The following is a 14,037-nucleotide window of genomic DNA, read 5'->3' as shown; positions in this document are numbered from 1 at the left end:
TAGTTATTAAAATAAAATAAATTAAAATATCTAGACACACACAAATACATGAAGTGACTATAAAAAGCATGTGCAATGAAAATGAGTGAAGGTGAATGTATGCTAACTACAAGACCAGCAGAGACTATGTCCTACTGCTAGGTGCAGCCTGAATATAAATGTTTTTTTTTTTTAAGTGTATCACAAGAAAAATCCATGTTCATTTAATAAAAAAAAAAATTGTACAATATGCATCTTCATGACACAACATCAATAAAAAGGTTAATCACTTCCTAGCTAATTCAACCTGCTGCAGCAGCACAAGGATACAGTCCCTTCCTGGAAAGAGGATTTTGTGGCAAACCATTTCGCCCATAATGCACCCCACAGACCATAAATCCACTATGTTTGTAGCACAAAAAGAAGGAAAAGCAAAGCAAACGGTCATTTAAAATTAAAAGAAGCATAACATGACTGCATCCTATAAACTGCAGAGACAGCACAGGAAGAAGAGCAAGTCTTTGTATTAATCAATGAAAACAGTTTAACATACACCATGTGTAAGGATTAGCTTTTAACTGTCTCAAATACAAGGCAGAAAAACATCCTTTGTGTAATATAGTGCTAGAGCAAGAGCCTGAGCAGAGAGAGAGAGAGACATGAATCAAGCAGAGTAAAACACTTCTCCAAGGCCAGAGGCTTCAAGCTACCTCTGCCAGGAGAACAGACTCAAGCACCAAACACAGATTGATTCCTTGAAAATAATTCCACTGTAGTTGTAGGAATAATTCTAAAAGTATCTAAGCAAACTGACCTGTAAAAATATTGCCTATTTAAACAGTTCACACTTTTTAGGAGAATTAATTAGGTACTACATAGGAATTACAATTTGACATCAAGTATTTCCCACAAGTCAGATTACCATGCATCTCTCTCTCGCTTTAAATAAAAAGCAAACAGAATCAGTAAAAGATCACTTAGAATTTTAGAGGATCAGTTAATGACAATGTTAGTATGCTCCTAGATTTTCAGTTCAAATAATTTGTTTTAAAATATTTCTCCAGTTATGCTGAAATAACATTTTATACAAAAGAAAAACTCAAAAGCAATTTTTTAGAAATGAAATATGCATTTTCTACATTACCTTAAAATAAATCACTCAGTAGACATAAAGATGCACAAGTTTACTTTGTACAGGTAAGCCAATTTCTTTTGCAGTTACTTTATGAGGTATTTTTAATTCCATATGCAAAAGTTTTCTAGAAGTCATAACAATGACACTTTATTTTTACAAATACTTTTGTCAAATATGACACTGGAATTTCAATTATGCAGATAAGAGAGGTATTTAAGTGACAACAATCATATAGTAAGAACTATATGTAAATGTTCTGAAGGAGCTCAATGTCAAGCAAATAATATTGCTTCTTATTTTTCAATATTCCTTCTCCTTTATTTATAAGTTCCTCTAAAATAGTATCTAGATAATATGATAGGAAATCCTGGTTGTGCATATTAATAGGTCAAAATTAAGGGCCTTGCTCATTTAAAAAAACATTGTCAGCACCTTAGTTTAGTGCTCTTTTTCCTTTAAAAACCTTTTTTCAAATACTTAAATACATATTCTTTGGCTTAGAGACCCAAAGAAGCCAAGTTTTCCATTTGACATCTTAAATAAAATTCTAAATGTTGACTTTTTTATCTGCTAAACAACCTGCTGCCATCATAACCCAAAGTATATCCAAATCTCTTGTAATTAGCTTGTGTCCAACATGATAAAGTTACCATTCTTCTAGACTCCCTACAAAACCAAACTTGACATGTTTTGTGGTGTTTTGATTTTCTGCTTTCATTACATGAAACAAAAACCTGTCAAACTTTTGTAGCAAGCTACACTAACACTACTGTGAATACTTTTACAGAAGACTAAAATCTCATTATAGATTTGAAAAATACTTTAAAAAAATCTATTGCTATCATAAGGAGTCCATTTTATTCTTAACAAGCCCTTAAAGTGAGCTTACTGACTTTTGTAACTCTAGGAGAAAAAATGCCATGTGAAAATGAAGTTTAAACCAAATCTACCTAGTAGGAAATGTAAAAGTAGCTGTTCCAGAGTGTTTAGGGCTTTCCTTTTTTTTCAGCATTTCCTTCCTCATAATCATGGACATAACAGTGCATAAACCTGTTAAGGGGCATGTGCATGAACAGTTCTGGTGTCCTTCAGTAGGTTTCTGTGACACCCTAGAAACATCCTTTGGTAACAAATCCTATGCAGAACTTAACTCTATGTGTTTGTTTGGGCTTCTTGTTTGTTTTAAACAATTGAAGATTTTGTATCTTCCAAAAAAAAGTTACTCTGAAGTATATTATCTCAGTCATCAAAACAGATATTGCAATACTCCCACAAACTCAGCAGGGCATAAACTGCAGGAAACTGCCAGACAACCCTGTAACCATTAGTTTACTGTCAATTTTCAATATTTAACTCCACATTAAAGAAGCTCACAGTTAATTTAACTATGGGTGTAATGGGCTATAATAGGCATCAATACTAACAGGTGAGGTTCCAGGACAGCCCATGTTTTCTCCTGTAAGTGCATCCTTGATACCCATCTCCCTGTCATGGCAGCTCCACAAACTCCTTGGCTGAGAAGACTTAACAGCTCATGTAAACTGCCTTTTAATGAGAGCAGTATGTATGGAAATACAATTGTCTTTGGAGTCACTCCATACATTTACATTCTCCAGAAGTGCCATTCTCATTTCAGTGACCATGTATTTGTCTTTGGGAAGACATGACAGCTTTTCAAATGAAAGTCAATTACTACTTACGAGGCACAACATAACTCATGCTTCCATAAGGAACAGGATTGTCACAAGCTTGACAGGATACTCCAGAACACCATCTAACTCCAGTAGTGGAAAGAATGTTTCACACTTTTGCAACCCAAAATTACTTCGAATTTAAGAGAAAAATTTAAACTGGGCAAGCTGAGTCAGAAAACTTGTGACTTTCATTTTATCAATTCCTTCTGTAAGGCAGCTGCATGACTCACTACTACAGCTTTAGGTACTTTTCTTTAATGTCCGTTAAATAGCCAATATAGAGTCTTGGGGGAAAAAAAGACAAACTTAAATTTGCAAATCTAGAAAACTTCAAGAATTAAAAGAAATAACTAACTTGCTCTACTCAGCCCATGGCTCCTAAATTACAGAAAGAACAGTCAGCCATTGAGGACATTTGAAGAAATTTACATCCTCATGCACACTAACAATCCAAACAAATAAAAATTAGAGTCTTGCAATAAATATCCACTCTCATTCCCTTGAGCTGGCTTCTTTCATCGTTAGCACCATTCACACACAGCCTGAAGTCATTTGCTGCAGTGGTGTGCAGTTGCCAGGCAGCTTTGCAGACTGTATTAGGAATGCTAAAGGCAGAGCAAGCCCCAGCTGTGTCAGGAGACGAGGAGCCACAGCTCACATCCCCAGGAGACAGCTCAGGGCCTCCCTGGAGGCCTGGCCAGCAGAGTTTGACACACACAGGGTGACCTGTGGGCAGCGCCAGCCTGAGGTGCTGCAAGTGAGACCAGTGAGCTGCCCGAGCACAGGGACAGCACAGCAGTGACACGGCAGCAGAAGCAGGCTGCTCCAATGGAGAGCCAGGAATCACACATCACTTGGTTCTCCTAATGGGTACCACCAGCTGTTTCCTTGAAATGCAATGTACTTGAGGATGCATTTCCCTCAAATGACTGATGTTTTATTATTTTTCTGTAGAAGATACTGAGACTGGTCACAGAGAGAGTATGGTGGAGAGGAAGGGTACACAAAGTAAAATTCCCTTGGAATTTGTCACAGACCTCAAAGAATCTATGATGCACCATGACAGTACTCTCTGTGTACTTGTCTCACGTGTGTTATTGAATTTTTCTTCAGCTGCATTAAGAACTTAGTGCAAAAGGCTTAAAGGAGGCTGTTTTTAACAAAAAGCAATGCCACAGCAGGTAATCTTAGCTTGTTTGTTGCTCAGTACACGTTATGCTCCCTACTTCCTGAAGGCCATACCCAATACAGTTATTTAGCATTGAATTTGTTACACATATTTACTGATGAATTACAATTTACGTCTTCACCAGGAATAAAGTCAGATGAAGGTAAATCAAAGTACATACCACATATTAAGAAGATATATTTCCAGTTTTTCCTGGATGTCATGTAATCTACCAAGGAAGTTATTTAAATTTTTAAACAAACAAGGCCCTCAATTTCTTCTTCTATTAAATGCAAACATTTTCTAATGGGTTGAATTGAATAAACAAATTGGTGTATCCAGAATCTGCATTTTGGTCACAAGATTAATTTATAAAATTTCTACAGCTTGAAAAAAACATTAACATGTAAAATGTGGTGTGCCAAACAAAAAAAATAAAGCTATGCCAAAGAAAGACTATTTGCTGACCGTTTTCTTTGTATCCCATCCCTAGGATGACCTCTGGTGCTCTGTAGTAACGAGTCACTACATAAGGCGTCATCATAAAACTAGTTCCTGCAGTTCTGGCCAGTCCAAAGTCAAGAATCTTCAAAGTGCAGTCTGACTTTACTACTATATTACTGGGCTTTAAATCCTTTAAAAAGAAACATCATATATGACTGCTAAGACAAGCGCAAAGTACTCTGTGGTTCACATTTTAAAAAGATATTATTGCTAACATTAAATCCCACGCACACAACTAGGTTATTGCTATAACTGCAGCTTTTTTCCCCTTGCATTAATTTATGTGCATTCAGCAGATTACAGAATTAATTCCTTTATTGTGCTTGTAGATTTATACAGCAATTAAAGAAGGAAAATACAACCAGCATTACAAGATATTAGCAATGTCTGAAATAAATTGAGGTTAGTAAGAAGTGTTAGCTCTGAGGAAAGGTCTAGAAACTGCTCACTGGAACAATAATTATTGTTACAACGCAGAACACAAGTAACATGACAATCACTTCATTCAATAATCATCTTGATACAAGAATTACTAGAATTATAATGAATGCAAAAGGTTTATTTGCTAGCTGAGGTTACATTACCTCCTTTGAACCAATTTATTTCTCTGAACAGAAAGGAAATCTCCATGTTCACATTTAGGACTTGGTTTTATACTAAGTTTGGCAACCAAACCCAAAAAGCCACCCTTGAAAAACTGCCAAAAATTAAGACAACCATTAAATTCGAGTGGAAAATGCTGACATAGCTTCAGATCATTTTGGCTAGCAACACATGGTAACTATTCTCTGTACTTGAACTCTATTGACAATAGTGGCTTTGCCACATTTATTTATACAAACACTACATAGGGTTTCTCTGTCATCACCTCAGCAGGATCTTACACACACTTGAATGTCACAAAGTAAGTATTACATAATACTTCAGAGTAACTTTGCAATCATAAAATCATTCACAGCACACAGGACAACACAGATAAGACTAAGATACTTCCTGCCCACACTCTACTGAGATTAATGAGAGAAAAACCTGAGATGTGACAGAGGACTCCAGCACTCGAGCTGCAAGCATTTGATAAGCAGCCCTATCTGCCATTGTTTCTTAGAGACTTAAAGGTGGATATCTGCAAGACTAATGTAGCTTTCAGTTGTACTTGGATGGCTTTCAGCAATCTCCTCATAATGCTAAGAAAACTGCATTAAAGATAGAGAGGAAACAACAAAAAGAGTTCCAGAACAACAGAATTTTAATGACTAGTTAAAAGTCTTGCATATATACATATTCACATATGCATTTCCACACAAATGACTGACTCTCGTTTAAGTTAAAGCTGTGTGCATTCTCAAACACCACAAATTAATTTAAGTTCTATAAGGTCTTCTGGCCATTTAATATGCATGTTTCAGATTCTGATACAGTCCTTTTTATTATCAACTTTATTTCTGTACACTTCTATTATTTTCAGGATGTTCACTGCAGAATGCCAGGCGCGTGCTCATGGTATTAACTACACTCATCCTTCCTAAAGCTGCAGGATTAAAGCTCAAAATGTTAAGAGAGCTTCTCTTTGCTTACCAAATGCTGTCCATCCTTATTTCTGAACACCATGTAGCTGTCATGAAGCCTAGGATCAAAATGATGAATTGACTTACACTACATTCAAATTCATACAGAGATGCAAAACCTGCATCTGTTAAATACAGCTTCTGTTAAATAAACAGAAACTCAAAAGTTCCTTTGGGAGTGATCAAATTAATTAGGATGAATAAATATAACTAGAACCTATAGCAGAAAATCTCTCACTGAACCATGAAAATGTAAAATGTCAGTGCTTAAGAAATAGATTCTTGCATGGCCGTCTCCCCATTAGCCAGACAAGGAGACAGGGACATCTCTGGAGGGTAATTCATGGCTTCTGTGGGCTCTTTTCTTCCTAACAGAAGATTTGTGAAAGGCTTCTGTAATTAGTCCCCTTTGTTAAGTACTCAAAATTGGGCAGAATTCAATGTTTCAGAGCCTCCATGCGAGACTAATGAGACTCTCTGTGTCCCTCAGAAAGTCAGTGAGGCACAACTCCGCAATGCTGCTCATTCATCCTCAGATTATGAAATAGAAATGAGTGTGTGCTCCTATATTGACTGGAAATTGCATCTCTACAAAATGTTTGGAACATAGGAATGTTGATTTGCAAACATCTGTTAAAGTCAGTGCAAAGTTATGGTCAAATCTTTAACCAATGATATGGCAACTAAGTTTGCTCCTGCAACTTCAAGGTGAAATGACTGAAACTTTTTGTGTTTGATCTCTGCTTTGTTCCTTGCCTCTAGCTTGCTATTAAAAAAAACACTGACTTCTATGGCAAGTAGTATCCAGTGCTTTTAGGCACATATACCGATTTTTGTGATTTCAGTCATTCAAAAAGCTTTGAAAAAGTTACTAAGATGCTGAGATCACCACAGCTATATTAGAAGCTGAAGAACTCAGTCAAAAAACACGTGAACCTACCAAAAAAAGCTTAAAAGATCACTAAAGTAGAACATTAGCTTCATAGCCAGAAGGCTCCTTGGGCAGCCACAGTAGTTCAGGCTATGTTGAAGAAGTTTCAATAAAGTAATCAGCTTTGGACATGAAGGACTGGTGCTGAGAGTCCAGGAGAGTGGTACAAAGAGTTACCACTGCAGCCACACTGTCTGTGTGACACTGCCCTTTGCAGGATATCTTCCTTGTACTCCAAGGTTTTGTTCAGCTTCCTTCACAAACAAAACTTTGATACTTTGCACCTTGAAGTAAAAAGGCACAATGCACACAGCAGGTAACGCTATGCCTGAATATACTCAGTCTTCTAACAAAGTTAAGAAGGGGCTGTCAGCTGAAAATCTGCCAGGAAGACATGCAAGTGAAATGTCCTTCAAAAGCATCTGCACATGTCCTTTAAAAGCATTTATGCATACATATGGTGCTATTTACATAGCAATTGTATTTAGTTCATCCCTGTATGATAGGAAGCATTTCAAAGACTGAACCCATATTTACAGAGGCAGGAATTCTGTCCACAAAACTGTCTTTACTCTTGCCCAGCTACCTAAGTAGTTACTTTTTTTCTGAAAATGTAAAAATGTTTAAATTTATCCACAACTTCTACAGGATTAATGTCCACTTTGGAGTAGTACAAACCACCCTGAGACAAGCACACTTTTAGAAGCTCCCTTAAGCTTGTGCTAAGATCCAGAGAGACATTCTTACTTTACCTACTCTAGCATGTCCAAACAATATACTGTTTTCCAAAACTAAAAATACCTAGAAAATCCACAGCATTAAACTTGCACCCCTAAGTACTGAACAGGAAATGTGAAACTGCATACAAACCATTATTTCAGACCCACAGATATTCACATACATTAGAACACCATGGGCTGCACAATTTCGGTCATAGGCAATATAGTACCACAGCAGTAAGTGAAACAACCTAGTTTTGCCAAGCATTCCCAGAACAATGTAAAAAGCCCAAGTGACCTATCTCAAATGCCCATAAGAAGACCAAGCAGCATCAGGTACATGCCTGGTTACATGCAATGCTTCTCTCTCCCTTGCCCATCTCTTCCAACACAGCAGTTCACAGAAATTGCATACAAGAAGGAAGGTTCCTCCTTCATTCTCTGAGCTCCTCACTGCAATGAAGCAGCTGATGAGTACTAGAACTAGCTGAGCAAAAGGAAGCAGCATTTGCCCATTCAAGCTGTATTTTCTATTAAAAGAATTTTCCGTTTCCCTGGGAAAAGATGACACACTGAACAGGAGTGTCAGACTGCAGATTCAGGTTGCAGTCCATTCAACACCCCAGTCACAATGTGGTGGACCACTGACCTGGACAAGCATCCAAACACAGCAGTTCCTGTGGTAGTGCACAGAACTGTCATTTGTGATCTGCTTTCCTGTGCACACCATAAGGAAGACTGTGTAGTAAGGACTGAAACCATTCCACATCACCAAGGTAAATTAAATCTTTTCTATTTCTTCAGAAATGAAAACTTCTCAAACTCTTAAAAAAATTCACAATGAAAAATGCAGTACTACAAAAATACAAGCTTGCCATTTCCCAAACCAACAAGATTATACATGAAAAGTTACAACCAGACAATATTAAGCAATCTTTAATCCATACACCACCATACGTACGAGATGCCCAACTTGAATAGGCAACCTTAAATTCAAAATTTCTTGACTAGATTGCAACAAACACATGCCATTTAAAAAGCTGTAGTCGATTTTGCCTGTTAACCATCTGAGTGAATGATCTGTGACACACAGGTGCTACCCAAGTTCCAATTACAAGTCTTTATCATCAACTTCTTATCTGGAGATTTCAGATAGTTATTCATTACTCTGCTAGTAAAGGAGCAGAAAAAAAATGGGCAGTTCTTTCAAAAGATGAGATTTCGGGTTTGGTTACCAAAATAATAAAGGCAGAGATGCTTCCAGATATCCTTTCCTGTCGTGACTACTAAAGTAGAACATTTTACAGAATTAGAGGAGGTAATGTAACTCACTGCAAAGATCTTCAGTTTGCTCTGTGCAGATTGTTATCAAGTCATTTAAACATTCAAAAGGCTCATTCCAGAATTACCCTGGAAAAAGGTGCAATGATTTCCTTTCAGCTTTCTCTCCCTGCCTATGGGACAGGCTATGAAACACCCTTCATGCTCCTATTTCTACCTTCTTTTATCTTTTAAATACTTAAGATAAAACCAGGTACAATGTAAATTATACAGTTTAGTTCACTTACCCTATGAATAATCCCAGCTGAATGAAGATGTTTGATACCACACAGCATTTGATAGAGAAGATAGGACATTCGTTCATGGTCTAACTCCATCTGAATCACTTGGCAGAGATTTGCATCCATGAGCTCCATTACTATGTAGCTTATGAAGAAAAAAAAAAAAAGAATAATCAAATAATATTGCTATTTTACTGTATTCTTTCTCTTGCTCACCTTCTCATATGAATACTTTAAAAATAAATTCTCAGCTTTAGCTCAAATCTGACTTACACATCTTGAAATTCTTCCAGGGATTTTTGTGGTGTGAACACATTCAGTAGGCCGATTATCTGCAGGGAGGGGGAGAGGAAGGGTAATTGTACCACAGCAATAGCAAAGTTGCAGAGTCAACATTTCAAAACTGGTAACTATTATTCTGATATGAACCTCCTGGTATACACTGAAGCTCAAGATGCTCAGTAGCTCAACCAAGTCTAACATGATGCAAACAGATATAAATGATTTTGGAAGGAGTATTTTCCTCCACAAATCACATAATCTAAGGACACTCGTCTGTGTGTTAACATGATGATATTCAAATCTTAAAACCTAAGGAGCTCAGTCACTCTTCCCCTTCCTCCCACTTTCAGTTTGAAGACCTGGTAAGATTTTTTTTGTACATGAGGAATATTAAATCTAAAACTTGACAAAGACTCCCTAAAAGACACAACTTTGCCACTGAAAGAGATGAAGAAGTAACTTCATCCAAACAGAAAAACGGAATCTTACAGATGCTTTGGGACATTTTGCAATAAGAATGGATGGGATGTACAGAACAAGGCCCAACTACTACTCATCAAGAATCAGGCAGGCTTGCAATAGTTTATCATCATACGAATTATGCTATTAGGTGGAAAATCCTTCTGAGAATTCACACATAAACCATCCCTATCTGAGAAAAATGACAAAATTTTCCCAAAAAGCTAGAAGAGAGAGTAAGTTTCCTATGACACTCTCCCTCTCTAGCACCCAGGATAGATTTTATCTTCCTGATGGGGGATTAAAAAAAGAGAAGGTAAAGAAGACTGCTCACATCTGACTCTGAAGGAAGAAAATGGCTTCCAGCCTTCCGCAGTTCAACTCCAAAAAATTTATCACCTATTTGCTCCCCATTTCTGTGAGCTTGTTTACTGCACAGCTTTGTAAACTCTGGACAGCTACTGCTGTCTCAACACATGATTCTAAACTCATTCATGCACCATGGGAAAAAAGATATTACAGCCTATTTATTTTTCCTCCAGAGTGTTTAGCAGAAGGATGCACTGACCAGTCATGGTACTCTTATTTGACAGCTGCTTGCAAATTTTAGCAATGTAATAAGGACTCCCTTGCTGAATTTGAAGGGGGTATTTAAAACTTGGCCAGGTGTTAAAACTAGCCAATAACAGCTCTTCTGCAAGACTCTTCTGTACTTATCATGGAGATACAACCATGCAATGGAAATCTCCTCTGAAGTAATTTCCCAGACTTTTACAAAGGATAACCTTCCAGCTAATTCTCTAACATCTGAAGCAGGACAGTGCACTCACATTTTTGTGATTAACACACTTCATAAGAACAAGCTCTCTGTAGGCTCTTTTAGCGTGGGTTTGGTTCTGAAACGGTCGGCTTAACTTCTTGATTGCAACATTCCGCTCGAGGATGGCATCATAAGCAGCACTGTAATTAAAAATAACATTATTACATCTTTAGTGTCAAGGTCTTTTAAGCTGTGGTAGTTGCAAACATTTTCAGCTAATTTGTATGATGTCTGCAAAAACCTCAAATTTCCAGTGTTATTCACCTTCAGGAATGTGATATAACAAAGTTCTCTTGTATGCTGAGTGATCGAAAATTTAAAAATATTTCCCAGCTTCAGAGCACTAACACATGACAATGTCTACAACATAATGCAGTATTTCTGTTTCCAAAGATACTGAGTTCTTGCCACTCACTGGCACTCAAGAACAGAACATCTAAAAAGATCCAAAACACTTCAAACATAAAAAGCACATCAATTTTACATAAAATCTTCACACTAAATGGGAGAAGGCAGGAAAAGTAGGTTATAGAAAGGTCACATGCTTTCACTTATGTAGTTGTTTAATATCCTGATGACAATGACAGCATCAAAGTCAAGAGAAAAAAAATATTAAGAAAGCTTTAGCCTCTAGATGTCACTGGCTTTAACTTGGGGATAAAAAAATAATATTTTGTTTGCAGACTAATGCCAAGATTGTCATACGATTCAGTGACACAGGCTGTTTAACTGATGAGGACTGTTATTGGAGACAACTCCCCTACATATCACATTTCCATGACAGGAAGGCATGGCTTGTTTTTCCTGTAAGAGCTCATACAACAGCTGACTGCCATGCAGACTCAGGAAATATTTATCAGTTACTAAAAAAGTCTCAGCAGGAAAAGTATTATTTTCTTGTCTCTTCTCAAGAATGGTACTCAAATCAAATGAAGAATAACTGCCAGTAAACAGTAGCATCTATTAAATCCAACTCACTACTTTAAGAAATGAATTTTCTATTTAGTATGTAGGCTTGAATGATTTGTAGTTTATCATCAACAAAACCTCTAGACACTACCAAAGAAAAAATATGGGAACAACATGTACTGGTAACTTTCTTTGATGTACATTTTCCACTATATCTGGAATTCCCCCACCTGCCCCAAAGATAAGGATTATTTTAGGAAAGGCTGCCAACATGGGACTCCTGTTCTAATATTTAAACTTCTGCATTCCCTGTACGTAAGAGCAGACTAGAGCCTGTTCCAGTATCAGACCATCTACTTAATATTCCTCCAAATCAAGTTGGATCAGTTACCAAAAAAAACCCCAAAAAAACAACAAATACAAACCATCACCACTGACAACAAAAACTCCAATCCACTGTATGGAGATACATGGGCAAGATTAAACCACAGTCCTCATCTGGGTAAGCTGCGATTTAACTAAAAAGGTTTCAATTACCACTAGCAGCAATTACAGAATAGTCCTAGAGTAATTACATGGTCAGTTTTGGGATCTCAGCTCTAGGAAGGGCAATAAATTCAGAAAACAGGCAGTAGTAACATATGACTAGCCATTAGAAGGACAGTAATAACATCTAAAGCTTTTATTGGCATTTCTATGGCAACAAACTAGCCAAGCAACTGTCTACATCCTCAGTATATTAACACACATGCAAATAAAATTCAGATCAGTTTTTTTGTTGCTGCTAGTTAGTACCAGTAACCTTAATGCCAGAAGTTACCATTTCAAAACCAACTCTTTCTAGAGTTCTTTCTTCAAGTTTCCATTTACACTTATTACACTGTTTTATTAATCTTGCTAAAACACAAACGTGAATTAAAAACCCACCTATACCGCACATTCTCTTTACACTGATCAAGACAAGATCAAGGTGGTATAGAGGTGACAGAATTGAGATTATGCTTTCCCCTAACTTTCTCTTCCTTGATGTTTTGTATTTTTATGTACCTGGTTAACATCTTAAGAGTTACAATAAACTGAAAAATCTGCAAGGTCCTGTGATATTTACATCTTTCTCAAACATTCAAAAAAGCTTCCAGGAAGGTTAAACCAACATTTCTCTTTGAGGCAATGCCACTGCACAGGAAACAAGCAGCTAGTGGTCAACAACTTAAATCAACTGGACACTTTACAGTCCACACAGCAGAGCTCTTACTCGAAGAATGACACTGCCAAGTCATACTTTCCCAAACTGCATCAGGCACTCACACATGATAGCCAGCATCCCAAATGCTCACTCACTGGCATCAAGGACTACTCAGATGATAAAACTAAGTGAAACAAACTCCCAGCAAACCATTTCAAGAAGTGCAAATGTTTACTGGCAGCAAATATTGTACAGAGTATTTCTGGCTTTTGTTTAACTGCAAGCAGTGTGGTTTAGGATTAAGATTAGTTCCTTTATCCGATTTCTTTTTCCCCCATTAATTTATAGGAGTCAGCACAACTAGCTGAATTTGAACAGAAGGACATCAGTTCTAAAGCTGAGCAGGTCAAAAAGCAACAGCAATCACCCTTGCTGAGGAAAAATGGTCATCAGTTACCACTGCTGTTTTACTTGTAAAAGGTAATTCTTCACACTCCTGCTCTGTAACACACAACACCTCAAAAACTATGTTAAGGAAAACTAAAGATATATTTAAACTTTAAAGAAGCCTTACCATACTATCCCTTGTGCTCCTGATCCTATTGGTTTCAAATTCTGATACCGTTTCAATACGGTGAAAGTTGAGTCTCCAATTTCGACGCTGTAGAAATTGTTGTCTCGCTTGCTCCTGCTCATGACGGCAACTTGGTTAGTTCACTTCATCCAAACTTTGCTTCTAGCCTATGACAAAATAAAATTTGAAAAGGTAAGATTTTACAACTATATATAACCTGACATAAGGCAAAACTCCTTTTAAGACACATGAGACACTTCCCAAGTAAGTCCCAAGGGCACATGTAAGTTAATTTTAATGTCTGCAGGAATAAGATGGCATGTGTTTAAAACGCTGTATTTTTAGGAGTGTTCCTAAGGTAAGATTCTAGGTCAAAAACAATAGAAAATAATAATAATAAAAACAATAGAAAACCAAAAGTTAACAGATGGTAGCAAAAATCTTAGATGGAAACGACAGAAGATCAACAGGCAGGAAGCTCCACATCATCCAGAGAGCTCCAAGAGTCCTACATCCCTTCATACACACACAGGCAGCAAGGGAGCAGGGC

General features: G+C 37.1%; 1 protein-coding gene across 6 annotated transcripts in view; it reads right to left on the bottom strand.

Annotated features, from left to right (window-relative positions):
• Window positions 1-14,037, bottom strand: part of MAPK8 (mitogen-activated protein kinase 8) — a 242,209-nt gene that overhangs the window by 6,047 nt on the left and 222,125 nt on the right. For 4 of the 6 annotated variants that reach the window (XM_088169082.1, XM_088169083.1, XM_088169084.1 and 1 more), the window contains 6 exons: window positions 13,488-13,654; window positions 10,829-10,958; window positions 9,531-9,589; window positions 9,264-9,402; window positions 4,445-4,610; window positions 310-381 (listed from right to left, as the gene is read on the bottom strand). In XM_088169082.1, the coding sequence (XP_088025208.1) occupies window positions 310-381; window positions 4,445-4,610; window positions 9,264-9,402; window positions 9,531-9,589; window positions 10,829-10,958; window positions 13,488-13,609 (688 nt within the window). In that variant the 5' untranslated portion in view covers window positions 13,610-13,654. The remainder of the gene's footprint in view (window positions 1-309; window positions 382-4,444; window positions 4,611-9,263; window positions 9,403-9,530; window positions 9,590-10,828; window positions 10,959-13,487; window positions 13,655-14,037) is intronic. The other 2 variants (XM_014875379.2, XM_014875377.2) reach the window with 1 other exon arrangement.

The sequence above is a fragment of the Sturnus vulgaris genome, chromosome 8 (genome assembly GCF_052056855.1).
Source record: "Sturnus vulgaris isolate bStuVul1 chromosome 8, bStuVul1.hap1, whole genome shotgun sequence".
In the NCBI taxonomy this organism is placed as follows: Eukaryota; Metazoa; Chordata; class Aves; order Passeriformes; family Sturnidae; genus Sturnus; species Sturnus vulgaris.
Note: the sequence above shows the minus strand (reverse complement) of the source record. Positions and strands in the feature narration are given on the sequence as shown.